Raw genomic sequence first — 14,005 nt, 5'->3', positions numbered from 1 at the left:
TTGGTCCACTTTAGCCCTAAAGTATCATAGATATTGCTTTCATACTTGGAACACTCGCAAACTATCATAAGGGTACAGTAAAGGACAAGTTGCATAACTCTGGATGTCATTTTTACGGAATTATGGCCCTTTTTTGACTTAGTAACTTTGAATATATGGTTAAATTTTGTGTTTCGATCCACTTTACTTCTTAAGTATCAAGGCTATTGCTTTCAAATTTCAAATACTTTCATGCTATCATGAGGTTACTGTACCTGGCAAGTTGAATTTTACCTTGACCTTTGAATGACCTTGACTCTCAAGGTCAAATTATTAAATTTTGCTAAAATTGCCATAACTTCTTTATTAATGATTAGATTTGATTGATACTTTGACAAAACTACTTTTACCTGACATCTCATCTCACAAATGACCACCACACCCTCACACTATACCCCCCCCCACCCCCCTCCAAATTTTTTTTTTAAACGGTTAAAAAACACAACTATTTATTTTTATTATTTTATGTTTGAAATACCGTCCAACCATCGCACCCAAGAATCCCCCCCCCCCCCCCGAATCCCCCCCCTAAGTTGTTTTTATACGCCCGTATAAAATACGGGACGTATTATGTGAAACCCCTTGGCGGCGGGCGGCGGGCGGAAGGCATCACTTTGTCCGGACTCTAATTCAAATTGTATTCATCCGATCTTCACCAAACTTGGTCAGCAGTTGCATCTAGTTGATATCTAGGCCAAGTTCGAATATGGGTCATGCCGGGTCAAAAACTAGGTCATAGGGTCAATAAGTGCATTTTCAAAGGGGCCACTTTGTCCGGACTCTATTTCAAATTGTATTCATCCGATCTTCACCAAACTAGGTCAGCTGTTGCATCTAGTTGATATATAGGCCAAGTTCGAATATGGGTCATGCCGGGTCAAAAACTAGGTCATAGGGTCAATTAGTGCATTTTCAACGGCGCCACTTTGTCCGGACTCTAATTCAAATTGTATTCATCCGATCTTCACCAAACTTGGTCAGTAGTTGCATCTAGTTGATATCTAGGTCAAGTTCGAATATGGGTCATGCCGGGTCAAAAACTAGGTCACAAGGTTACTTAGTGCATTTCAAGCATTTAGCATGGTGTCCGCTCTCTAATTGAAGTAGTTTGCATCTGATCATCACCTAATTTGGTCAGAAGTTGAGTCTAGATGATATGTAGATCAAATTCGAATATGGGTCATGCCGGGTCAAAAACGAGGTCACGATCGGACACATAATGAATTTCAAGCATTTAGCATGGTGCCCGCTCTCTAATTGAAGTAGTTTTCATTTGATCTTCACCAAATTTAGTCAGATGTTACATCTAAATGATATCTAGGTCAAGTTCAAATATGGGTCATGCCGGGTCAATAACTAGGTCTCGAGGTCACTTAGTGCATTTCAAGCATTAAGCATGGTGTCCAAAACCTCCGAACGGGCGTATCTTGTGACAGTTTGGCACTCTTGTTTTTTTTTGTTTTTTTTTTTAAGATCATCTCACAAATTACCTCCACACCCTCACACTATACCCCCCCCCCCCCCACCACACCCCCCAATTTTTTTTTTGAAACGGTTAAAAAACACAAATATTTATTTTTATTATTTTATGTTTGAAATACCGTCCAACCATCGCACCCAAGAATCCCCCCCCCACCCCCCCCCCCCCAAATTTATTTATTTTTTTACATTTTTTCCGCATTTTTGGAAGATAATGTAATAAATGTCCACACCCCCACACTATACACCCCTCTTCACTCCACCCCTCCCTCCTTTGTGATTGAAAATGAGAGTCCCTTCACCTTTAACAAGAAAGTAAATGAGCGGTCTGCACCCGCAAGGCGGTGCTCTTGTTCACAGAGTTATGGCCCTTTGAAATTTTCCATTAACTGTACATATTGTGCAATTCTTGTCCGGGCTATTTCTCAGCAACTAATGACCGGAATTCAATGAAACTTTATGGGAAGCTTCACTACCAAGAGGAGATGTGCATATTATCAGCGGGTTCTGGTCGGATGATTTTTCACAGCAGTGATTTTTTTGCTCAAATTTACAGCCGAATTTCGGCTGCTTCCCAATCGCAAAAATACACATTTTTTCCCCAAATTCTGACCAAAATTTCCCAAAAAAAGCCCAACTAAAAAAAAAAAAAAAAAAATGTTTTTTTTTTTTTTTTTAGAAAGAAGTCTCATATAACTTAATTATGATTTCTTAAATCTAGGTCACAACATTTTTTTTTTTAAACATCTTACAAAATATATAACTCGAATTTAGTCATTTTTGTCCATATATCATTCCCAAACTTGCCACTTTTATTGATTAAAGAAAAAAAACAATTTGACCAGACTCCTTTTCTAGAAAACTCCCTGAACATGCACTTAAAAACAATATCACTTCTGTTACTTATAATCCTATTTATAATGCTTAATTTTTCCCAATTTCATGGTTTATCGCGCTATTTTTCCCAATTTCACGGTTTATCGCGCTTATTTTCCCAATTCAAATGGCACAGGGTGTATCAAATTAAAGCAAAAAAAATCACTGCACAGAGTTATGGCCCTTTGAAATTTTCCATTAACTGTACATATAGTGCAATTCTTGTCCGGGCTATTTCTCAGCAACTAATGACCGGAATTCAATTAAACTTTATGGGAAGCATCAATACCAAGAGGAGATGTGCATATTATCAGCAGGTTCTGGTCGAATGATTTTTCACAGAGTTATGGACCTTTGAAATTTTCCATTAACTGTACATATAGTGCAATTCTTGTCCGGGCTATTTCTCAGCAACTAATGACTGGAATTCAAAGAAACTTTATGGGAAGCTTCACTACCAAGAGGAGATGTGCATATTATCAGCGGGTTCTAGTCCGATGATTTATATGCTCCCCCCAAAAAATCGCCGCTTTGTCTGTTCGTCCGTGTGTCCGTCCGTCTTTCCGTCCGTCCGTCCGTGCACAATTTTTGTCCGGGCTATTTCTCAGCAACTAATTACCAGAATTCAATGAAACGTTATGGGAAGCTTCACTACCAAGAGGAGATGTGCATATTATCATAGGGTTCTGGTCGGATGATTTTTCACAGAGTTATGGCCCTTTGAAATTTTCCATTAACTGTACATATAGTGCAATTCTTGTCCGGGCTATTTCTCAGCAACTAATGACCGGAATTCAATGAAACTTTATGGGAAGCTTCACTACCAAGGGGAGATGTGCATATTATCAGCCAGTTCTGGTCGGATGATTTTTCAGAGAGTGATGGCTCTTTGAAATTTTCCATTAACTGTACATATAGAGCAATTCTTGTCCGGGCTATTTCTCAGCAACTAATGACCGGAATTCAATGAAACTTTATGGGAAGCTTCACTACCAAGAGGAGATGTGCATATTATCAGCGGGTTCTGGTTGGATGATTTTTCACAAAGTTATGGCCCTTTAAAATTTTCCATTAACTGAACATATAGTGCAATTCTTGTCTGGGCTATTCTCAGAAACTAATGACCGGAATTCAATGAAACTTTATGGGAAGCTTCACTATCAAGAGGAGATGTGCATATTATCAGCGGGTTCTGGTCGGATGATTTTTTACAGAGTTATGGCCCTTTGAAATTTTCCATTGTACATATAGTGCAACTCTTGTCCGAGCTATTTTTCACCAACTTATGACGGGAATTCCATGAAACTTTATGGGAAGCTTCACTACCAACAGGAGATGTGCATATTATCAGCGGGTTCTGATCGGATGATTTTTCACAGAGTTATGGCCCTTTGCAATTTTCCATTAACTGTACATATAGTGCATTTCTTGTCCGGGCTATTTCTCAGCAACTAATGACCGGAATTCAATGAAACTTTATGGGAAGCTTCACTACCAAGAGGAGATGTGCATATTATCACAGGTTATGGTGGGATGATTTTTCACAGAGTTATGGCCCTTTGAAATTTTCTATAAAAAAAATTATTGTCCCCCCAACTACTTTGCCCTCAAGACATTTCCTTTTATCTTAATATATAGTGCAATATTGTGACAAAAAAAAACTTTGGGGAGCATCACCCGTCTCCGACAGTTTCTTGTTCACAGATTTATGGCCCTTTGAAATTTTCTATAAAAAAATTATTGTCCCCCCAACTACTGTGCCCTCAAGACATTTCCTTTTATCTGAATATATAGTGCAATATTGTGACAAAAAACACTTTGGGGAGCATCACCCGTCTCTGACGGTTTCTTGTTGAGTCTAGATTGGATTTTGGGTATTAGGGATTTAAATACAGCTTTTGAAAACCAGGAGTCAAATGATACAACGCTTAAAATTTGTAGGGGTCGAATGAAATGTGTAGGATTCAAAATACTGAAGTCCAGATATTTTGTTTATATATATTTGTTGATTGCTCCACAGTATTAATTGCTTAGTTAAAAAATTGATTTCTTTAAAAAACACAATTTGTGTAATATGAAGCACATTTTTATGTTAGTTTCATTGTAACATTTGCTTCAAGTGATGCAAGGCAGATAATTTGGAGGAGTCAAAAGTGACAAAAATCAATATGCTTGCATCATAAAGCAGAATTCTGATTCAATTGAAATCCCTTGGTATGAAGAGACTTTTTTTAAACAAAACTGGTTACGGTTACGGTATAAGCAGAAAGTGTCGTCCCTGATTAGCCTGTGCATACTGCACAGGCTAATATGGGATGACATGTTACGCACATGCATTTAGTTCAGTATTCCTAGAATGCACGCCTAATCTTTTGCAGGAGTATCCAGTTTGGGAGTGAAATTTACTCCAGTCAGCGCTTTGATGATTTACCCCTGGTAGAGGTAGGACCCTTGACAGATGAGATCTTCGCAAGCTACTCAGGTCCAGATACTGGACTTGCATTTGGCTTCGAAAACAAGGCTAATGGTAAGTCCCCACTCATTTCAAATAGCCATAAATACATCCCCTGTAATTTAATTGTTTATACGTTATTGATAATAAATGGCCATATCACGGGAACACCCATTAGTGTGTGTGTGTGTGTGTGTGGAGGATCTATATCTTGAGAATAACTTGATCCAGCATGCATGAACAATGACTTGGAAGAAGTAAAAAAATGTAAGAATTTGGGGTGTCCCACACTAGAACAGGTCTCAATGTCTCTGGTCATGGTCAAAATTCCATGTCATACACATGAAGATAAAATATAAGGAATGATCTTAAGCACTTTTTTTCAAAAATATATATTGTGTCCAGTTTGGATTTATGTTCAGAAGTGTAATGCATTATGAGCCAGAGCAGTGATTCTTTGTCCAAAACGACTGCCTATTAGAGGCTGTTTCCCCATTACAATGGAACCATGCTATGTGGAAACTGGGTTTAATGCATGTGGGTTAAGTGTCGTCCCAGATAAGCCTGCACAGACTGCACAGACTAATCTGGGATGACACTCCACGCATATGCATTAACCCTTTGCATGCTGGGAAATTTGTCATCTGCTTAAATGTCGTCTTCTGAATTTCTAAAATTTGCATTTTCTTCGATTTTTTTTTCAAAGAATACTATCAGAACAGCAAACAGTTTGGATCCTGATGAGACGCCATGTTCTGTGGCATCTCATCAGGATCCAAACTGTTTGTAAAGGCCTTCAAAATTCAGTTCCAGCACTGAAAGAGTTAAACCCGCTTTTCACAGAGCACAGCTAAATTGTATTCCCCAAAAAAATCTTAACAGAATTTCCCCAAAAAGGTTCCAAACTATTTCAATTAACTTAATACATTGTAATTAGTTTATTGAGTTTATTGTACAGCAATATAATACCATAGCTCTTAATACTATTACTTTAATACTGCAGTTAAATATGCGCTTAAGAAAAATCGGAATATTGTTATTTATGATAATAAAACTTGTCTCATTTTCCTCCATTTCATGCTTTATCGTGCTATATTTCCCAAAGGCACTGGCTGTGGAATATAAAGAAAAAATATCACTGCTGACTGTTAGGTTCAAGGTTACAATTTGTGGTCCCTGTTAGGAATTAACCTCTCTTATAATGTTATAACCTTCTATGTCATATACATATGTCATGACCATGTTCATTCAGAGGGTTTGACAGCAACACCAGCAGTGAAGGTTGTAATGTTGTTGCAGCTACAACATGTGATTCATTAGCTTTGTATGTGCAAATAATAATCCCCCGCCAGAGGCGGAGGGATATTGTTTTGGCGTTGTCCGTCCGTCCGGCTGTCTGTCCGTCCTTCCGTCCGTCCGGCACTTTTGTGTCCGGAGCCATATCTTGGAAGTGCTTTGGAGGATTTCATTGAAACTTTGTATGAGTATATATATGCATTAAAGGATGATGCACGCCAAATGGCATTGTACAACACCTGTTAAAAACAGAGTTATGGCCCTTTATATCATGAAAAAATGCTTTTTACTATAGGCACTTTTGTGTCCGGAGCCATATCTTGGAAGTGCTTTGGAGGATTTCATTGAAACTTGGTATGAGTATATATATGCATAAGAGGATGATGCACACCAAATGGCATTGTACACCATCTGTTAAAAATAGAGTAATGGCCCTTTGTATCTTGAAAAAATGCTTTTTACTATAGGCACTTTTGTGTCCGGAGCCATATCTTGGAAGTGCTTTGGCGGATTTCATTGAAACTTGGTATGTGTACATGTATATATATGCATAAGAGGATGATGCACGCCAAATGGCATTGTACACCATCTGTTAAAAACAGAGTGATGGCCCTTTGTATCTTGAAAAAAAGCTTTTTACTATAGGCACTTTTGTGTCCGGAGCCGTATCTTGGAAGTGCTTTGGCGGATTTCATATAAACTTGATATGAGTATATATCCCCCGCCAGAGGCGGAGGGATATTGTTTTGGCATTGTCCGGCTGTTCGTCCGTCCGTCCGTCACTTTTGTGTCCGGAGCCATATCTTGGAAGTGCTTTGGTGTATTTCATTGAAATTTTGTATCACGCCAAATGGCATTGTACAGCATCTGTTAAAACCAGAGTTATGGCCCTTTGTATCTTAAAAATATCTGTCAGTTTGTTCATCCGTCCGATTTGCACCCATCCTCAAACAAAGCATATGTTGCGGGGGATATCAATTCTACGAATTTGCTTGTTATTATCTATAAGAGGTTGATATTACCACAAAAAATCCAGCTTTAAGTTTTATTTACACAAACTTTAAACAAATTGCAAATATTGACATAAAACTTTGAAGTGTCTTTTGGAGTGTCATGACTCTTGAATATCATAATTGTAGTATGTCTCTTTGAACTTTGTAAAAAACAATGGAGTTCAATTACCTTCATAAGGAAATACTTCAACAAATGTTTATTGACATGAATGAATCATTTTGCCAGACAAAAACATTTAAATGAAAATATTATATGAGTGTTGCATAAAGAGTATGCTAACCTTGTTCTGAGACGTGGAGCTTACAGCATTATGCAGAATGTTTTTACCCAAAGGCTTAGGGTACATAGAGACGACACTTAACGTTTTTATGGTATTTTTTGTATAAGTCTCATCTTTACAAATATCCAGTAACATGTAAATGCAGTTAAGGCAGAAAGTGCAGTCTGTCATTAGCCTGTGCAGACTTATCTAGGATGTCACTTAAACCCTTTACCCCTTAGTTAGAAACGTATTTTGAAGCATTTGTAATCACTTAGAAAGTTTAATTAAATTAAAGACCTTTCTTACTAGATTCAAATTTTAAAGGCTTCATCTCCATCCCTTAGATACTGATGAGCAGCAAACAGCTTAAAACCTGAACAGACTGCGAGTCACTCGCAGGCTGTTCTGGTTTTATGCTGGTTGCAAAAGCCATTTTCACTTTGCTTCTGATGGGGAAAGAGTTAAGCTAATGCATTAAGTCCCATTTTCCCAGAACAAGGCTCAAATGGTTCAGCAAGGCTTGTGCTGCACTGTCTGTGGCACATTATGGAAAAACTTACTTTGTTTTTATGCCCCCGGTAGGGTGGCATATAGCAGTTGAACTGTCGGTCAGTCAGTATGTCGGTAAGTCTGTCCATCCGTCCGAAAAAAACTTTAACAAAGGCCATAACTTTTTCACTATTGAAGATAGCAACTTGATATTTGGCATGCATGTGTATCTCATGGAGCTGAACATTTTTAGTGGTGAAAGGTGACGGTGAAGGTCATCTTTCAAGGTCAATATCAAATATATGGCGTCTGTCCGTCCGAAAACTTTAACATTGGTCATAACTTTTTCAATATTGAAGATAGCATTTTGATATTTGGCATGCATGTGCATCTCACAGAGCTGCACATTTTGAGTGGTGAGAGGTGAAGGCCAAGGTCATCCTTCAAGGTCAAATGTCTAATATATGCCGTCTGTCCATCCGTCCAAAAACTTTAACATTGGCCATAACTTTTTCACTATTGAAGATAGCAACTTGATATCTGGCATGCATGTGTATCTCATGGAGCTGAACATTTTGAGTGGTGAAAGGTGAAGGTCAACGTCATCCTTCAAGGTCAAATGTCAAATATATGGCGTCTGTCCGTCCGAAAACTTTAACATTAGCCATAACTTTTTCAATATTGAAGATACATGTAGCAACTTGATATTTGGCATGCACGTGCATCTCATGGAGCTGAACATTTTTAGTGGTGAAAGGCGACGGTGAAGGTCATCTTTCAAGGTCAATATCAAATATATGGCGTCTGTCCGTCCGAAAACTTTAACATTGGTCATAACTTTTTCAATATTGAAGATAGCATTTTGATATTTGGCATGCATGTGCATCTCACAGAGCTGCACATTTTGAGTGGTGAGAGGTGAAGGCCAAGGTCATCCTTCAAGGTCAAATGTCTAATATATGCCGTCTGTCCATCCGTCCAAAAACTTTAACATTGGCCATAACTTTTTCACTATTGAAGATAGCAACTTGATATCTGGCATGCATGTGTATCTCATGGAGCTGAACATTTTGAGTGGTGAAAGGTGAAGGTCAACGTCATCCTTCAAGGTCAAATGTCAAATATATGGCGTCTGTCCGTCCGAAAACTTTAACATTAGCCATAACTTTTTCAATATTGAAGATACATGTAGCAACTTGATATTTGGCATGCACGTGCATCTCATGGAGCTGCACATTTTGAGTGGTGAGTGGTGAAGGTCATCCTTCAAGGTCAAATGTCAAATATATGACGTCTGTCCGTCCGTCCAAAAACTTTAACATTGGCCATAACTTTTTCACTATTGAAGATAGCAACTTGATATTTGGCATGCATGTGTATCTCATAGAGCTGAACATTTTGAGTGGTGAAATGTGAAGGTCAACGTCATCCTTCAAGGTCAAATGTCAAATATATGGCGTCTGTCCGTCCGAAAACTTTAACATTGGCCATAACTTTTCCAATATTGAAGATAGCAACTTGATATTTGGCATGCATATTTATCTCATGAAGCTGCACATTTTGAGTGGTGGAAGTTCAAGGTCAAGGTCATCCTTCAAGGTCAAAGGTAAAAAAAAATAAAATAAAATAATAATTTTCAATGCTGCATTCTCATGAATATGCTCATTTTGAGTGGTGGAAGTTTAAGGTCAAGGTTATCCTTCAAGGTCAAAGGTCAAAAAAAATAATAAAATAAATAAAGTGGCGTTCTCATAAAGCTGCACATTTTGATTGATGGAAGTTCAAGGTCAAGGTCATCCTTCAAGGTCAAAGGTAATAAAAATGAAATATTTCAAAGCGGCGCAATAGGGGGCATCGTGTTTCTGACGAATACGACTCTTGTTTTCACCTACACTTATAAAATCATGTTATTACATTTATCCTTAAATTATAATATTCTCGTTAATTGTAAATGGTAAATACAAGATTAAACATATGTTTTGTTTACCATGTTTGGTTGATAAAAGACATCAGCATTTAGTATGATGTCATTTAGGAACAAATGTTATTCTAAAATATGTGTTCAGTGCAACTAGTTTGTAAATTTAGAATATCCAGGATGTTCTTTTTATGAAACAGAAAATGGTAAATTAGGACATATACATATACTCTTGTATGATGTGTCATATCATTTACATATGTGTCAGTAAATGTAGTAGCTTATATTATTACTTCAAATAACAACAAAACAGATTGCACAGGCTTATCAGGGACAACACATTTTTTTGGCATGCATTAAGCCCCGTTTGCCCCAGAGCAAGGCTAATTTACAAGTAACAAGTTTTATGTTTTGTAGGTTCCAATGGGGAGATCGCAGGGGCCACTAGATGGAATGTGAAAGAGCAGAAAGCCTATGGGATCTGTATATCCCTGTATGAGCAGCATCCTGTGAATGGGAAAATGTCAGGTGAGAATTGATAGATGACATCATGTGTATCTATGTATGAGACAGAAAGCCAATGGGATCTGTATATCCCTATATGAACAGCATCCCTTTGAATAGAAAAATGTCAGGTGAGTATTGATAGTTGTGTATTTATTTATGAGAGAACATAAAAAGTGAATTTTTTTTCATTCTTTATACTGTACAGGAAAACAACACTTCCCCAATATGGAAAAAAACACTAAATAATAATCCTTATGCAGCTCTATGGCTTGAACCAACTGTAAGTGAATATAATATTGACAACTTGACAACACTAAGTTTCAATCAATTTTCAAGTATTTGTTATTAACAAATCAAATACACCAATATCCCAATCTGAAGACTTCACAAAGTGAATTCCCAAGGTTAGATTTTTTGCACTAATGTTTCCCAGTTGGGCTGGTACGGGTACTTTTCCCAAGTAGGAAACAAAAATCGCTTGACATCGTTAAACAGTCTGTAGTTTGTATCAGTCAATAACTTATTATTAATAAAAAGAGTTGGTTGTGGTCCTTAAAACATTTGTAGGAACTGGTAAAGGGGCCTTTTCACAAATTTTGGCATGTATTGAAGTTTGACATTAAATGCTTTATATTGATAAATGTAAACATTGGAGGATCTAAATATCTCCAGTAAAAAAAAAAAAAAAAAAAAAAAAAAAGTAACCCCCAACTCAACATTACAACGCTTTATAATTTTCAGGTTTTTATGCCCCCCTTCGAAGAAGAGGGGGTATATTGCTTTGCTCATGTCGGTCGGTCGGTAGGTCGGTCGGTCCGTCCGTCCATCAGATGGTTGTCAGACGATAACTCAAGAACGCTTGGGCCTAGGATCATGAAACTTCATAGGTACATTGATCATGACTCGCAGATGACCCCTATTGATTTTGAGGTCACTAGGTCAAAGGTCAAGGTCACGGTGATCCGAAATAGTAAAATGGTTTCCGGATGATAACTCAAGAACGCATACGCCTAGGATCATGAAACTTCATGTGTAGATTGATCATGACTCGCAGATGACCCCTATTGATTTTCAGACTATATAGCCTTGCATCATGCATAGATAAGTGTACAAGTAGTACTGCTTTGTTAGTTGTTAAATATTATATGTTAAAGAATAAAAGAAACATTAAATGGGTGGAATTGGTCAGCTGTATCGGGAGGAGGAGGCTGAATATGTCCCAAAATTAGTCAGTGAAAACCAAGATTTGGTCAGGGAAAAGTCAGTGAAAAGTCAGGGAATTTTATTTCATCAGGTTGGTGGCAACCCTGATTAACTACATAGCAACTTCATATTTGGCTTACTGGGGGGCATTGTGTTTCTCAAAGAAATCTTGTTTAATCTTCAAAAGATGCATAATAATTATAATGGATATTTTAGAGCATGGTAAATGTTTAGTATTATTATTTCCTCACAAATATCACACCTACAACAAACATTTGCGAATCTGAAACATTTTTAGCTCGACTATTATATATGAAATATATATAGTGGAGCTATCCTACTCACCCCGGTGTCGGCGTTCCCGTGTCCGTTTGCGTGCAAATGTTAAAGTTTGCGTACTACCCCAAATATTTTTTCAATGTCCTTTGACATATTGCTTTCATATTTTGCATACTTGTTTACCATCATGACCCCAACCTATAAACAAGAGCAGACAACTGTATCAAGCATTTTGACAGAATTATGGCCCCTTTTATACTTAGAATATGCATATTATTGATAAATCTATGTTAAAGTTTGCGTACTACCCCAAATATTGCCTGTGTCCCTTGACATATTGCTTTCATATTTTGCATACTTGTTAACAATCATGACCCCAGCCTATAAACAAGAGCAGACAACTGTATCAAGCATTTTGACAGAATTACTGCCCCTTTTATACTTAGAATATGCATATTATTGATAAATCTATGTTAAAGTTTGTGTACTACCCCAAATATTTTCTGTGTCCCTTGACATATTGCTTTCATATTTTGCATACTTGTTAACCAACATGACCCCAACCTATAAACAAGAGCAGATAACTTTATCAATCATTTTGACAGAATTATGGCCCCTTTTATAATTAGAATATGCATATTATTGATAAATCTATGTTTAAGTTTGACAAAACAACATTAACCTTACATACCACAATGCACTCCACCCAAACCATCCCCCACGCCCCCCCCCCAAGAACCCCCCCCCTAGAACCCCCCCCCCCCTCCCTTTTTTTTTCCCTTATTTTTGATAGATCATCTATTAAATGATCACACACCAACATTATACCCTCCTCTCCCCCCCCATTTTTTTTTTCTTATTTTTGAAAAATCATCTATTAATTGATCACACACCCACATTATCCCCCCCCCCCCCCCTCTCCATGATGGCTTACGTTATACTGTCAAGAACTCGAATAGTCGAGCGCGCTGTCCTCTGACTGCTCTTGTTTAATTTTGTCAATTTAGCAAAACGTGAAAAGGGGGCGCTTTAAGAGTACAAATCAAGAGTTCTGTGGGACATTTTTATGATTGCAACTTATCCAATATGAAAAAAACAAATATTTAGACCTAGTAAAAGGGGAAAATCGTAAGAAGATTTTCTATTAATACATGGATTATTCAAATTACTAATCTGTTTGAGATTATTTGTGTGTGACTCTTTAAAAAAAACACTGCACTTTATTTATGGTTCTGAACAGGAAATGGCTGCACCGTAGTCATTGACTTGAGTGTTCCTTTTGTTGTATTGATGGATTTGTACACATGTTCTAAGTTGTTTATACTTTGGTGTGTGCATTATGTTACCCCATGTTCATGTTGCACTAATGTGTCATTCTTTCAAGATGTTCTGAATGAACTTTTCAGCTTGCTTGAAATGCATGCTTTCGTCTTCGTCTCCAACTACTGTTTTCAGTGTGTTTTTTCATTCAAAATCGGGTCCGGTATTCAGCCCCATACCCAATGGAAATTTTTTTTTTTTTTCCCAAATGGGACCTAAAATTTCCCTATTAAAGTTAAAAAAAATAAATGTATCTCAACATTTTGTTCATCGCGCATCAAGCTATATAAGTTCAACCTTAGTAAAAATAGTACTGAAAATTCTTTTATTCTCAATTTTGAAGCATTTGTTTGCAAAGCAACAAGAATACTCACCCCGGTGTCGGCGTTCCCGTGTCCGTTTGCGTGCAAATGTTAAAGTTTGCGTACTACCCCAAATATTTTTTCAATGTCTTTTGACATATTGCTTTCATATTTTGCATACTTGTTTACCATCATGACCCCAACCTATAAACAAGAGCAGACAACTGTATCAAGCATTTTGACAGAATTATGGCCCCTTTTATACTTAGAATATGCATATTATTGATAAATCTATGTTAAAGTTTGCGTACTACCCCAAATATTGCCTGTGTCCCTTGACATATTGCTTTCATATTTTGCATACTTGTTAACAATCATGACCCCAGCCTATAAACAAGAGCAGACAACTGTATCGAGCATTTTGACAGAATTACTGCCCCTTTTATACTTAGAATATGCATATTATTGATAAATCTATGTTAAAGTTTGTGTACTACCCCAAATATTTTCCGTGTCCCTTGACATATTGCTTTCATATTTTGCATACTTGTTAACCAACATGACCCCAA

At 37.3% G+C, this 14,005-nt stretch overlaps 1 protein-coding gene across 1 annotated transcript in view; it reads left to right on the top strand.

The window, feature by feature from the left end:
- Nucleotides 1-14,005, top strand: part of LOC127859442 (PP2C-like domain-containing protein CG9801) — a 38,193-nt gene that overhangs the window by 8,640 nt on the left and 15,548 nt on the right. Inside the window, exons 2-3 of the mRNA XM_052396826.1 lie at nucleotides 4,773-4,921; nucleotides 10,243-10,353. Coding sequence (XP_052252786.1) covers nucleotides 4,773-4,921; nucleotides 10,243-10,353 — 260 coding nt within the window. The remainder of the gene's footprint in view (nucleotides 1-4,772; nucleotides 4,922-10,242; nucleotides 10,354-14,005) is intronic.

This window comes from Dreissena polymorpha, chromosome 15 (assembly GCF_020536995.1).
Source record: "Dreissena polymorpha isolate Duluth1 chromosome 15, UMN_Dpol_1.0, whole genome shotgun sequence".
Lineage (NCBI taxonomy): Eukaryota > Metazoa > Mollusca > Bivalvia > Myida > Dreissenidae > Dreissena > Dreissena polymorpha.
Note: the sequence above shows the minus strand (reverse complement) of the source record. Positions and strands in the feature narration are given on the sequence as shown.